Here is a 14960-nt window from a genome sequence, read left to right as displayed (position 1 = left end):
GATGATTCTGGTTGATTTAGTTGTAATATGTTCACTGGTATTTTTTCTGTTGAAGTGTTTAGTCAAGACTAGATGTTTCAGGATTATCTTATCAAAAATCAAATTACCAGCTTTCTTATCACTTATTTGTTAATTAATATATATATATATATTTTTTTTTTGTTTCCCCCAATAAATATTTTTTAGTGTTAATAAGTGCTCAGTCTTGTATTTCCTGCATGGAGACCATGGCAAGGATGTTCCAGGTCCACAAAAGGTTAATTAAATTGAGAAACCTCTATCTAAAAGGTTTAAATAAATGAAGGAAAGAATCTCAGAATTGCCACTCCAAGGATCATAGAAACTATCATCCAAATAGGAATTCGTGGCGTGGATATCTTTCATTGATCCAGAACCTTCATAAACTGACGTGACCTAACTTATCACTAATCAAAAAATTCCCTCACTACTCAAAAAAAAATTTTCTTTCAACTTTTTTTAGAATTTTTTTAAAGCTGTGTAAAATAACAATTCAATGTGCAATTACGCAAAAAACTGTGCAAATAGCAACTCACTGAACTGTGCAAAAAAGCATTACAAAAGTGCAGTTATGCAGATGGCTGTGCAAAACATACGGTACAGCTTATAAAGCTTAGATATAACAACAGAGCTTTAAGCCAAGCACTTATCTTATTAACAGCAGCATGCAATCTTTCACCGCTGAAGCCCGTATAATTAGTTCCAACGGGAACCCGTTTCGCCGTTTAAGAGCGGCTTCCTCAGGGTTTTTCCGGGTTATAGCAGTAACTATCAAGGATTATCTTGGACATAAATCAGATAAATAGATATCTATATCTATCTATCTGTAGGACTATGGCCCAAATTCACTAAGCAAACCGATCGTGTACCGATCGGTTTGTGACTCCGGCCAAATTCACTTACCTGTCTTCCAACCATCCTCTGATCTGCACTTGCAAATGAGGGCAATGGCATGCAAAGTAGGCAGGGATGTGATTCACTAAACAAAACCCTGTAACACCGACTGGGCTGGCTGATCAAAAAAAAGTGACTTCTGAGGATCAGTTGCTGAAGCCCTTTGCGACTGCCCTGCCTTCTGCAGCCCTGCTCTCTGCCCTGTCAGCCCCGATCTCCTGTTGCCCTGGATGCCTCCTGCAGCCCTGAACGTGCCTGCCTGCCCCGAACACGCCTGCCTTCCAGCCCCAAACCCGAACACCCTGCCTGCCTGCCCCAACTCTCTCACCCTTCCCCGCACTGCAAGCCCATGGTTTTAACCCATTGATTTAAGTGGTTAAAACCACGGGCTCCCAAAATTTTCTCGATCACCTATTTAAAAAAATCTATGCTGGCCCTGAGGTCCAGCACTTTCAGGTTCCCTGGCTGCGCTCAAGTAGAAGGAGAAAAAAATCGAACTCCAACGGTCCGGAGTTCCTGCGCATGCTCAGACCATCTACAAATGGTCTGTGCATGCACAGGGATCGCTATAGCGCGATCCGTGCCTGCAGATGAGGGGCGTTCCTTCGATCGCCCTTATCTGCATGTTGGAGTTTGTTGAATTCGTTGGACCTGCCTGGATCGGGCTTGATCGGACAGGTTAGTGAATCCTGGCCTATGTTCAAGATAACAATCCTGAAACATCTAGACCGGGGGTGCCCACACTTTTTGGGCTTGCGAGCTACTTTTAAAATGACCAAGTCAAAATGATCTACCAACAATAAAATTTTTTAAAAAACACAAAGCACACTGAAAGGCTGAGAAAATGTTAATTATCGTTCATATTCCGGGGTATTTTCAAAGAAGTCAAAGCAGATAACTCTATGCAATGTCACCTTAGTAACAACCATACAAAAATAGACAAATAAATCCACTCCCTTTTTACTAAACTATGATAGCAGTTTTTAGCGCAGGAACTGCGCTGAGTGCCCCACGCTGCTCTCGACGCTGATAGGCTTCCTGCTCTAAAAACCGCTATTGCAGTTTAGTAAAAGGGAGCCATTGTGCAAAATATAAACAGCAGATATAAATTCTCAAAACGTACACATTTTGATCACTAAATTGAAAATAAAATCATTTTTCCTACCTTTGTTGTCTGGTGATTTCATGAATCTCTGGTTGCACTTTCTTCTTCTGACTGTGCATCCAATATTTCTTCCCTTCTTTCAGCCTCCTGTATGCTTCTTTTCCTCCAGACCTCATTCTCTCCCCCAACGTTTTCTTTCTTTCTCCCTGCCCCTTCTTTATTTCTGTCTCCCTTTCTTTCTTTCTCTCACCATGCCCCCTTTCTTTCTGTTTCCCTTCTTTATTTCTTTGTCTCCATGCCCCTCCCTTCTTTCTGTCTCCCTGCCTGCCCCCTTTCTTTCTTTCTCCCTGCCCTCCCCCAAGCCACTAGGTTTGCCGCCGCCATCGGGGAACAGACCCCCAAGCTACCAACACCCCAAGCTTTCCCTGCAGAAGCGTCGCACTGACCAGCATTCCGCTTCCCGACGTCAATTCTGACATTGGAGAGGAAGTTCTGGGCCAGCCAGGTAGTGATTGGCTGGCCCAGAACTTCCTCTCCGACATCAGAATTGACGTCGGAGAGAGGAATGTTGGTTGGTCCAATGCTTCTGCAGGGAGAGCTTGGAGCGGCAGTGGGGAATGTCGGGAAGAGGAAGGCTGATCGGCTCAGTAGATCGGGACGGCAACACGAGTCTATCATGGAGCCCGGGATGGGCTCCGCGATCGATTCATGTTGCCTTACCGATCGATCACAATCAACGTATTGGGCACCCCTGATCTAGACTGACAAAACACTTCAATACGCAACATTTTAGGACTCCAAAGAAAGACATCTTTATGGTGTTGATATACAGGCCATATTGAGTAAAGTGTAGCTATTTTAATAAAGGAGGAGGCATCTTGTCATCCCTACTTTTTGTTTCCAGAAAAACATTCAAGTCGTAAGCCCACCCTAGTCCTACCCAAACTATACTTCTAAAACACCCCCTTGAGATTTAGATGAATTGTAGATGAACAGCATGGAAATCTATCTAGAAATTAGGATTCAGAAATAGCAAATTGGAGAAGAGTTTGGTGGGAAAAATGACCATCTACCCATTTATGCCCCTTTTTGGATTTTTTTATATTTTGAAAAGATATGAAGTGACAGGATGATGTGATAAGCCAATTAGATGTAGAGCAGACAAGGAGCTGACTATATTTCTTTAGAGGAGTTTCTTATCTTGTTCAGTAATATCAGTGCCTTATTTCTGTGCATATTCTGCCTCCACCCCTGCTGACTTTTGGTGGGTTTCTATGTTTAATGGAATTATGTATGTTTCTTGCTTGAATTTAGCTTACAATTTTTCCTTTGTTCTATGCCATATTTCATTATGTGATACCCTTGGATATGGTATTTCTTTTGATCTTGTATTTATTTTATTGAAAAACATAAAAATAAAGGCATATGTTGAGGTGGAAGGGAATGAAAGGCATATTGTAATTGCAAAATGTAGGCATAGAAATGTTGCGTTCTCTCCCCCCCCTCACCTTTTAATTTGCATATTTTTCTATAGGAAAAGTTTTAAGTTTCAACAATGAATACATATTGTATTGTTAGATGTTAAAGTATATTCTTTAACTTGTTATAAGGTATGCTTGTTTACTCTGTTTCTTATTGTGCTAGGGTGATTTGACAAACCTTGTCCATGGTAGCCACTGTTCTAAATACAGACTGACAAGAATCCCAGGAACCAATGCCTTTGTTGGAATAGTCAATGAAACCTGTGATTCCCTTGCTTTCTGTGCATGCAGTATGGTAGATCGGCTGTGCTTGAACTGTCACAGGTAAGAAAGAATGATGTAGAATTAGAACTCAAGTTGCATATCTGTTCTGATGTTTTGAAACTGATAAACTTGGAACATAGACCACTTCCAGTGGGAACCATGCAATATCAAGTGGTTATTGTAGAAGCTGTATTTGTGTTTTGAACATCTGAAAACTGGTATATTGCATTGATATTCAAATCCCAATTTTATAAAGCCAGTATATAGACATATAAATCTCCAGTACATCCATATGGCAAAGGGGCAAGGTCTGGGTGTGTTTTGGGTGGGACTACAGAGGGGCTCCTACATACAACAGGGTACTGTGCAGTAAGTGTCAAGTTATACAGGACAGATGCAGGATCTACTCCCTGCATTTACTGCTCAAGCTTTGCACTTATGTGCTAGTTTTTGCAAAACTTACCACACTCTAGTAAAAGGGACCCTTAGGCTCATTTGCAATTCAAAGTATGCATTGTGCTTTCACCTTTGGTGCATGAAGCCTAGGAAAAAATATTGGCAGGGAAAGTGACTGCCTTAGATAGGAACTTTGGATAAGTGTGCAAAACCATTCTGTTCTAAAACTTTTTATAAGGTGGATCATTCACAAGCATAAAGTTCATTCACTCTGCATGCGGGAAGTCATTGCCACCAAATAGGCTTTCCAGGTCAAGTATTGCAGATTCCAAGTGTCCAAAGGCTTAAAACGAGATTTCATTAGCTGGGTTAAATAATATTGCTAGAAAAGGACAAAACCCCATTCATAACAGAATTAGAAATAAACGCTACCAAATACCCAATACAGTCTGCCCTAAAACTCCTCGGAATGATAATAGATAGATGCTGCACTATGCAAGTTCAAATCAACAAGACTACCCAGAAAGCCTTTATAGTCATGCGCAACCTGCGAAAAATAAGAAAATTCTTTAACAAAGAGCAATATAGGCTCATAGTCCAATCCCTAGTCCTAGGACTTTTGGACTACTGCAACAACCTCTACCTGCCGTGCTCTGCAAACATGATAAAACAATTACAGACAGTATGAAACACAGCCCTCAGACTGATCTGTTGACTAAGCAAATATGACCACATCACCACCGCATACCTAGGCTCATACTGGCTACTTATACAAGCGCAAATAATATTCAAATTCTACTGTCTATTATTCAAAGTAATGAATGGCACTGCCCCCACGTATCTAATCAATCGCCTAAACCGGAACAAATCAACCAGACAAAGGAGAAATCAGACCCCGTTTACCCACCCCCCAATCTAAGGTACACAGTGCAAGAAGATGTATGACAACCTACTAGCAATGCAAGCACGGAACTTGATCACCTCCTCTCCAACATGCTGATAACAACGACAGACTTCAAATCATTTCGAAAAGAAATCAAAACCCTGTTGTTCAAAAAATTTATCAAGAAATCATAACACATCTCTATGGCTATCCCCACTCTTGTAAATTTCCTATCAAAGTGTCAACCATGTAAACAGCACCCTAATTTGTAATTTTCCTGGAAATGTCCAGTTATCTCCTTTTTGTAATCCGCCTAGAACTGCAAGGAATTGACGGAATAGAAGTTACTAATGTAATGTAATGTAATATTGAGGTCCATGACTGCAGAAAGCTTGATATAAGGCTTCAGTAGAAGTAAGCCTTTCATAAAATGAACTGAACTCTGTACAGAAATTAGTTTTCCTTCTACCTGCTAAGGGTTGAGGTGTCATTGAGACATTTAGATTTCAGCAAGAGATGCAGCAGTGGGGCGCTATACATATCTCCGAGGACAAACAGGGATAATATTGTCACCCACATATGAGATCATCCACAGAGCCTGATGTGGACAGTGCCAAGTGTACTGTCATTTTAAATCTTTGAGTAAGTGACCACACTATGTATGCGCAGGCACTTTCCTGACTGACGCTCAAGTGTCAAGTACACAAGAGTGTGCTGAAAAGATCTCAATTCCTCAATTCCTAAATTCTGAGCATTATTTTGCCACTGTAGCTGAAAAGAGTGTTATTTTGCAAAATGCCAGTTTGCAGAATCTGTAATGCCATGTTTTGACATTGTTTCAGATCATTGATTGAACCATGTCAATGAAAAGTGCAGAATTTTCAGGTGTGAAACTCTGACCCTTCATGAAGTTCCTATTCCTGCAGAAGAAATCTCCAGAGGAAATCCATGAATGTATGATGCAAACATTGAGTGACAAATGCCTATCATACTCCACAGTGAAGTGGTGTGCAAACTTTCAACTTGAAGATTTTGAGACCGAAGATGCAGCAAGATCTAGGAGGCCTCCGATGGTGTCAGCTCCTGAAATTGTTGATCATGTCCATGACCTGATTTTGGCAGATTGTCGTAAATTGGCTAAAATAATTGCTGAGACACTACAGATATACATGGAATGTGTTGGGTGTATAATCCACGAGCAGCTGTGTATGCAGAAGCTGCCAGCCAAGTGAATGCCCAAATGTTTGAATGCTTTCAAGGAACGATGTCAAGTGAACACTTCCAAGCTGATTTTTCAGCAAGCTACTGCCAACATTTTAGAGCGACTATTACTGTTGATGAAACATGGTTACACCACTATGAAACTGGGTGGCAGCAGGTTCAGGACGAATGCCAGGAAGTTCTGTTTCCACAACGAGTGGTGGGCGCTTGGAATTCTCTTCCTGTGGATGTTGTGGAGGAGACTACTCTTCGGGGTTTCAAGCACAAGTTGGTTTCAAGCACAAGCACCTCCTTGTAAATCATATTGAGGGATACGGTAATTTCAGGTTTTCATAATAGAGAACCTAAATGGGCCGCCGCATGAGCGGAGCGCCGGACTTGATGGACCTCTGTCTGATCCGGTGAAGGCATTTCTTATGTTCTTATCCTGAGACAAAACAATGGTCCATGCAATGGCTGCACTCAGATTCTCCAAGGCCAAGGAAAGTCAAAGCCTAACAGTCAACAGGAAAGGTCATGGCCACAGTGTTTTGTGATCAGGAAGGTGTTGTAATGACTGACTATCTTTCAAAGGGCCAAACAGTTAATGTAGAATATTACTGTAACTTGTGCTGAAAAGGAGCATTGGAAGAAAAAGGAGGAGGGAAGCTGTGAAAAGGAGTTCTCTTTTTGCAAGACAATGCAACTGCTCACAAGGCTGGTAAAACTATGGATGTTTTGATGCAGTTGGGGTTTCATTGCATAGACCATCCATCCTACTCATCAAATTTTGTACTTTCTGACTATTTTTTGTTTCAAAACCTTAAAAAGAGTTTGAAAGGGTAACAATTTTCGAGTGATTTGGAAGTGATTACAGCAGCGAAGCAGTATTTTCTCTGTGACCAGACATCAGAATATTTTTTGGAAGGGTTACAGAAACTTCATACACGATGTGCCAAGTGTGTTGAACTTAGAGGTGAATATGTGGAATAACTTGTAAGTTTCATGGCTCCACATCATTCCCTTCTTGATTGGGCTGAGAACTTTGCAGCACCCCCTCGTATTGTCACTTTAAATCTATGAGGCAGTACTCACACCATGCACGGATGCCTTCCTGCCCAATGTTCAACCACAAGACCATCAGTTTGAAGTTTTCCATGGAGCAGAGAGGTTGTATTTTCAGCACTTCAAAATGTTTTGCAATTTTGGTGTCTTCATAATTCTTTTGATTTTATCATATCCTCTCATTTTTGTAAATGTTTGTTTTTGTAGCCTTCCAGGCCCTTTTTTTTCCCCCAGAGAGCATCAATTTTCAGTTCATTGACTACTCGAGCTCTCCGGGCCATTGAGTCTTTTTAACCTCACATCGGTCATTTTCCCTTCCATGTCAGATGGTGCCCAGTGGTTTAACAAGCAAAGATGGGTGCCACCTTAACCAGGGTGGAATCAGGCTGCTGGCATCAACATTTAAATAGAGCCACTTTTAAACTAGTAACTGGGGGAAGGCCAACAGTTGCTCAAAAGAGCATGGTTCGGAACAAGGTATCTTTAAAAGATCAAGATGAATGGATAGATGCTGAAATGTTATCAAAAATTAGGAAGGCTAATAAACTGGGTAACACAATAATAATGGGTGACCCTGATATTGACTGGGTAAATGTAACAGCAGGGTATGCTAGGGAGATAAAATTCCTTGATGAAATCAAGGACTGCTTTAATGGAACAGCTGGTTCAGGATCCAACAAGAGGCGAAGCAATTCTAGACCTAGTTCTTAGTGGAGTGCATGAATTAATGTGGGAGGTAATGGTGCTGGGGCCACTTGATAACAGTGATCATAACATGATCAGATTTGATATAATCCCTGGAATAAGTTCACACAGGAAATCAATACAATAGCATTTAACTTTTAAAATGGAGACTATGATAACATGAGGAGAACGGTAAAATATAAAACTTAAAGGAGCAGCACCAAAGACCAAAAATTTACATCAGGCATGGATGTTATTCAAAAATACCATCCTGGAAGCCCATACTAGATATATTCCATGTATTTAAAAAAAAAAGGAAGGAAGACCAAACGGTAGCTGGCATGGTTAATGAGTTAAAAGAGAATCCTCCAGAAAGTGGAAGAAGGATCCAACTGAAACTAACTGTAAACAGCTCAAGGAATGGCATGTCAAATGCAAGGAAGACAAAGAGAGACCTTGACCAGAAAATTGTGCTGGAAGCAAAAACACACAGTAAAAACCTTTTTTAGGTATATTAAAAGCAAGAAGCTGGAAAAAGAATCAGTTGGACTGCTAGATCAGTGTTTTTCAACCGCTGTTCCGTGGCACACTAGTGTGCAGCGAGATGTTGCCTGGTGTGCCGCAGGGCCGCCGGGCCCGGAGCTGACAGGGGGCCCGAGGCAGGGGCGCCAGTAGCTCGCCAAGGCAAAGTGAGTCGATCACCCAGGACTCACTTTGTCTTGGCGATCTAATCTATCGAGCCGATAAGTCTTCTTCTCCCCGACGTCAATTCTGCAGTCGGAGAGGAAGTTCGGGCCAGCCAATCGCTGCCTGGCTGGGCGGAACTTCCTCTCCGATTGCAGAATTGACGTCAGGGAGAGCATGCGTCGGCGTCGGCTTTGGGGCCTGTTATCCATTGGTGGGTCCTGTTCCCCGATGGCAGCGGCAGTGGCAGTGGCTTGGGGAACGGCAGGGAGAAAGAAAGAAAGGGGGCAGGTAGGGAAACAGAAGGAAAGAAGAGAAACAGAAAAAAAGAAAGAAAGGTCAGGGAGAGAGGAAGAAAAAGTTGGGGGAGGGAATGAGGTGTGGAGGAGAGAAAGCATACAGGCTGATAGAAGGGAAGAAAGATTGGATGCACAGTCAGAAGAAGAAAGTGCAACCAGAAATCACCAGACAAGGTAGGAAAAATGATTTTATTTTAAATTTAGCAAAGTGGAGGCAGTATTACCACAGTTTTCAAAGGAATTTGCCCAAATAACTTAATAGTTAACTGGGTAAATTCCCAGAGATGAAAACTTCCCTTCACTTACTATGCACAGTTCTGAATTTATATCTGCTGTCTATATTTTACAATATGGTCACCTTTTACTAAACCGCAATAGTGATTTTTAGCGCAGGGAGCCTATGAGCGTCAAGAGCAGCGCTGGACATTCAGCGCAGCTCCCTGCGCTAAAAACTGCTATTGTGGTTTAATAAAAAGGATGGAGGGTATATTTGTTTATTTTTGTATGCTATAAAAACCAAATACAGAGAGAGACTGAGAGCTGTTGACGAAGAGCTACGTGTGTGTCTTTCTTCGATTCCAGCCAGAATATCAGCTTTGTGTTCAGCCAAACAGGCCCAGGTTTCGCACTGAATAAAGTATTTTATAATTTTTATAATTTTTATTTCGTAATAAAGTAATTATAAAATACTTTCTTTGTGTTTATTTGATTCCTATTCAAGAGAATTACTTTATATATAGTCAATATAGGCAGAGAGTTAAATTTTTTAACATTTTCTAATGGTGGTGTGCCTCGTGATTTTTTTCATGAAACAAGTGTGCCTTTGCCCAAAAAAGGTTGAAAAACACTGTGCTAGATGACCGAGGGGGTAAAGGGGCTCTCAGGTAAGACAAGGAAATAGTGGAGAGATTAAATGAATTCTTTGCTTCTGTCTTCACCAAGGAAGATATAATGGGTCAATTTGACAAACTGAACAGTAGCAAATCGCCTGGACCAGTTGGCATACATCCCCAGAGTGCTGATAGAATTGAAAAATGAACTTGCAGAGCTACTGTTAGTAATTAGTAATTTGTCATTAAAATCCAGCAGCAGCAGGGTGGCCAATGTAATACCAATTTTTTTTTTTTTTTAAATCTTTATTCATTTTTCATCTTTCAACAAGTGTAAAATTATTAAACAATTGACATTAAGGCCCTGATTCACCAAAGTGCGTCCTGATTTTAGGCAGCTGTAGGCGTCCTACAGCTGTCTAATCAGCCAATCGGGATGCACGTTTTTAAAAAAAATGCTTCCCAGGCAGGCCGCCTATATTGAAGGCGCCTCCGGGAGCCTAGGGAGGCCCGCAAGACGCCTAAGCTCGCCTAAAGGCCTTAGGCGGGCCTTAGGCGAACCTAGGCAGCCCTACGCGTCTCCCTAGTAGAGGAAGAGATGCGGCCGCTTTACTGATCGCAGCAAGGGATCTCCCTGCTGCAATAAGTATAGCGGCCGCTGCCGCCTGTCCCATCACCGACAGGAGGATGCCCAACTCCTCCTGTCGGAACCCCCAACTCCCCCTCCCCCCAAACTGGTAATCGCCGACAGGAGGATGCCTAACTCCTCTTGTCGGAACCCCCCCTCCCCCCCAAACTCGTAATGGCCGATAGGAGGATGCCCAACTCCTCCTGTCGGAACCCCGAACCCCCCTCCCCCCAAACTCGTAATCGCCGACAGGAGGATGCCTAACTCCTCTTGTCGGAACCCCGAACCCCCCTCCCCCCCCAAACTCGTAATGGCCGATAGGAGGATGCCCAACTCCTCCTGTCGGAACCCCGAACCCCCCTCCCCCCCAAACTCGTAATCGCCGGCAGGAGGATGCCCAATTCCTCCTGTCGGAACCCCGAACCCCCCTCCCCCCAAACTCGTAATGGCCGACAGGAGGATGCCCAACTCCTCCTGCCGGAAAGCCCGACGACCCCCCGCCCCAACTAACCTCCCTCCCCCAACTAACCTTTAAATGTTGGTTGGCTGGACGGGTCTTGCTGCCGTCCAGCCGACAGGCCCGCCTCGTGGAAATGAGATGGGCCCGCCCCTTCCCGGCCCATCCCCACTAATCCTAAAGCCTGATTGGGAAGAAGATCAAGAAGAGGATAAGCACTGTAAAAACGCTAGAGCAAGCTTGGTCCCTTTTTAAGGACATAATCACCAAGGCGCAAAATCTATATATACCACGTATCAACAAGGAATCCAAGAGGAAAAAATCAAAGAACCAGCGTGACTCACTGTAGAGGTGAAAGAAGCGGTCAGAGACAAGAAAACTTCGTTTAAGGAATGGAAAAGGTCAAAAACGGACGAAAACTGGAACAAGCACAAACAACATCAACGCAGGTGCCATAAGGCAGTAAAAGGGGCCAAAAGAAACTATGAGGAAAAAATAGCCAAGGAGGCAAAGAACTTCAAGCTATTCTTTCGATATATTAAGGGGAAACGACCCACGAAGGAAGCGGTGGGACCGTTGGATGACCATGGAATAAAGGGAGTGCTAAAGGAGGACAAAGCAATCGCGACAGACTGAACACATTTTTTTGCATCTGTATTTACCGAAGAAGATTTACACAGCATACCGGAGCCCATTAGGCTATATGCTGGAAACGAAGACAGAAAGCTGACAGGATTGACGGTCAGTCTAGAGAAGGAGTGTAGGCAGATTGATAGGCTTAAGAGCGATAAATCCCCGGGATCAGATGGCATCCACCCGAGAGTCATCAAGGAACTGAAAGGGACCGTAGCTGAACTGCTTCAACTAATAGCCAATCTGTTGATCAAATCGAGAAAGATTCCAGAAGACTGGAAGGTGGCGAATGTTACACCAGTCTTCAAGAAAGGTTCAAGGGGAGATCCGGGAAACTACAGACCGGTGAGTCTGACCTCGGTACTGGGATGATACGAAGTTATTCAGAGTAGTGAAGACACAGGGGGATTGCGAAGATCTGTATCGTGACATAATCAGGCTCCAGGAATGGGCATCAACATGGCAGATGAGGTTCAACGTGGATAAGTGTAAAGTGATGCATGAAGGTAACAAAAATCTCATGCACGAATACAGGATGTCCAGGGCGGTACTTGGAGAGACCTCCCAGGAAAGAGACCTGGAAGTTATGATCGACAAGTCGATGAAGCCGTCCACACAATGTGCGGTGGCGGCGAAAAGAGCGAACAGAATTCTAGGAATGATAAAGGAGGGGATCACGAACAGATCGGAGAAGGTCATTATGCCGCTGTACCGGGCCATGGTGCACCCTCACCTGGAGTACTGCATCTAGCACTAGTTGCTGTACATGAAAAAAGGACACGGTACTACTCGAAAGGGTCCAGAGAAGAGTGACTAAGATGGTTAAGGGGTTGTAGGAGTTGCCGTACAGTGAAAGATTAGAGAAACTGGGCCTTTTTCCCCTCGAACAGAGGAGATTGAGAGGGGACATAATCGAAACATTCAAGGTACTGAAGTGAATAGACTTAGTAGATAAAGACAGCTTGTTCACCCTCTCTAAGGTAGGGAGAACGAGAGGGCACTCTTTAAAATTGAAAGGGGATAGATTCCGTACGAATATAAGGAAGTTCTTCTTCACCCATAGAGTGGTAGAAAACTGGAACGCTCTTCTGGAGTGTATCATAGGGGAAAACACCCTTCAGGGATTCAAGACAGTTAGACAAGTTCCTGCTGAACCAGAATGTACGCAGGTAGGACTAGTCTCAGTTAGGACGCTGGTCTTTGACCAGAGGGTCGCCGCATGAGCAGAGTGCTGGGCACGATGGACCACTGGTCTGACAATTCTTATGTTCTTATGGGATAATTTTCCTATGAAGAAAGGCTAAAGCAGCTAAGGCTCTTAAGCCTGAAGAAGAGACAGCTCAGAAGTGATATGATAGAGGTCTATAAACACTGAGTAGAGTACAATGGGTAGATGTGATTTGCTTGTTCTCTGTTTCCGAAAATACTGGGACTAGGGGGCACCGATAAAGCTACTAAGTGATAGATTTAAAAGAAACCGGAGAAAATATTTCTTCACACAACGTGTAATTAAACTCTGGAATTCATTGCTGGAGAATGTGGTAAAATCAGCTTAGCAGGGTTTTATAAAGGCTTGGATAATTTCCTAAAAGAGAAATCCATAAGCCATTATTGAGATGGTTTGGGAAATCCACTATTTATTCCTAGGATAGGCAGCATAAAATGTGTTTTACTCCTTTAGATCTTGCCAGGTAGTTAGGACCTGGATTGGCCACTGTTGGAAACAGGATACTGGACTTGATGGTCCTTCGGTCTGGTCTGTCCCAGTATGGCAATTCTTATGTTCTTACGCCTCAAAGATTTTAAATGATAATACACTTAATAGTGTCCAAACTGGATTCCTGGATGATGTCACCCACTTGTGAGAATACATTCATGTTGTCCTCAGAGAACACTTGCTACAGGTACAGGACTGGAGGTAACATGGATTCACTAGAGGTAAGTCTTGTCAGACAAATCTGATCAATTTCTTTGACTAGGTGACCAGAGAATTGGATAGAGGATGTACGCTAGATGTGTTGTATTTAGATTTTAGTAAAGTCTTTGACAGTGTTCCACACAGACGTCTAATAAATAAACTGAGTGCCCTTGGGATGGGTCCCAAAGTGACGGGCTAGGTCAGGAACTGGTTGAGTGGAAGATGACATCTTTTTATATATTCTGGTCTTTAATTATTTGTGAACTGAGTTTAGCTCTGTTAGGAGATAAACTGAAGACTAGACTAGACTAGTGATCGCTCTGAGGAAAGGGATGGTATCAGTGGTGTGCCTCAAGGTTCTGTTCTTGGGCCTGTTCTTTTTAACATTTTTATAAATGATATTGCTGAAGGATTGTCAGGTAAGATTTGCTTCTTTGTGGATGATACCAAAATCTGCAATAGAGCAGACACGCTAGATGGTATGAATAACATGAAGAAAGACCTGGCGAGGCTTGACGAATGGTCTGAAATGTGGCAGCTAAAATTTAATGCTAAGAAATGCAAGGTCATGCATTTGGACTGCAAAAACCCAAGGGAACGGTACAGTTTAGGGGGTGAAGAACTTATGTGCACGACGGAAGAGCGGGACTTGGGTGTGATTGTATGTGATGATCTTAAGTTGGCCAAACAAGTTGAAAAGATGACTGTGAAAGCTAGAAGGATGCTAGGTTGCATAGGGAAAGGTATGGCCAATAGGAAAAAGGAGGTATTGATGCTTCAGTATAAGACTCTGATGAGACCTCATTTAGAATATTGTGTACAATTCTAGAGGCTGCACCTTCAAAAAGATATAAAAAGGATGGAGTCGGTGCAGAGGAAGGCTACTAAAATGGTGTGTGGTCTTCGTGATGAGGAGTACGGGGACAAAGATCTCAATCTGCATACTTTGGAGGAAAGGCTGGAGAAGGGAGATATGATAGAGACATTTAAATCTAAAATTAAAAATGTTATTAGCCAAGTGGTGGAAGCACCCACTGAAAAACATTTACATAAAGTGGAGAAAAAGCTCAACCTTATTTTGTATTTAGATGGCAACCCACTGAGTTTTTTAGCTGTTCAACTTCTGTATCATAGGCAAAAAACTCCACAATTGTCAAAAATGTAATTTTCAACATGGGATATCACAGAGAAAAAGAACAAGAGACAATGCTACACTTATGTTCACATCATGATGTCACTCTCACAGAGCGTACTGCTCAACTCCAACGCGTCGATCTTCCTGCTATAGCATTGTCAATAAATTTACAGCATTGGAGTGAAGACAAGTGAATCTAAATTCCAACAAGGCTCTTGTTTCGCCAACGAGTGGCTGCGTCAGGGAAATGTCCAAAAAGCTCTCGCTCTCTCCAGCTCTGCGCACTGCTTGGCTCCAAAATGGCGCCCAGGTTAAAGCCCCGCTTCCATCACTTGGCTAATAACATTTTTTATTTTTAGATTTATATTTTGTTATTAACTATTTTT

The 14960-nt window shown here is 42.8% G+C and overlaps 1 protein-coding gene across 1 annotated transcript in view; it reads left to right on the top strand.

Moving 5' to 3' along the window:
* The window catches only part of CACHD1 (cache domain containing 1), a 389271-nt gene that overhangs the window by 302079 nt on the left and 72232 nt on the right, over nucleotides 1-14960 (top strand). The window contains exon 20 of the mRNA XM_033916184.1: nucleotides 3662-3822. Within this exon, the coding sequence (XP_033772075.1) occupies nucleotides 3662-3822 (161 nt within the window). The remainder of the gene's footprint in view (nucleotides 1-3661; nucleotides 3823-14960) is intronic.

This window comes from Geotrypetes seraphini, chromosome 12, assembly GCF_902459505.1.
Source record: "Geotrypetes seraphini chromosome 12, aGeoSer1.1, whole genome shotgun sequence".
Taxonomy (NCBI): domain Eukaryota; kingdom Metazoa; phylum Chordata; class Amphibia; order Gymnophiona; family Dermophiidae; genus Geotrypetes; species Geotrypetes seraphini.
The sequence above is the reverse complement of the archived record's forward strand: the minus strand, read 5'-3'. Positions and strand labels throughout refer to the sequence as shown.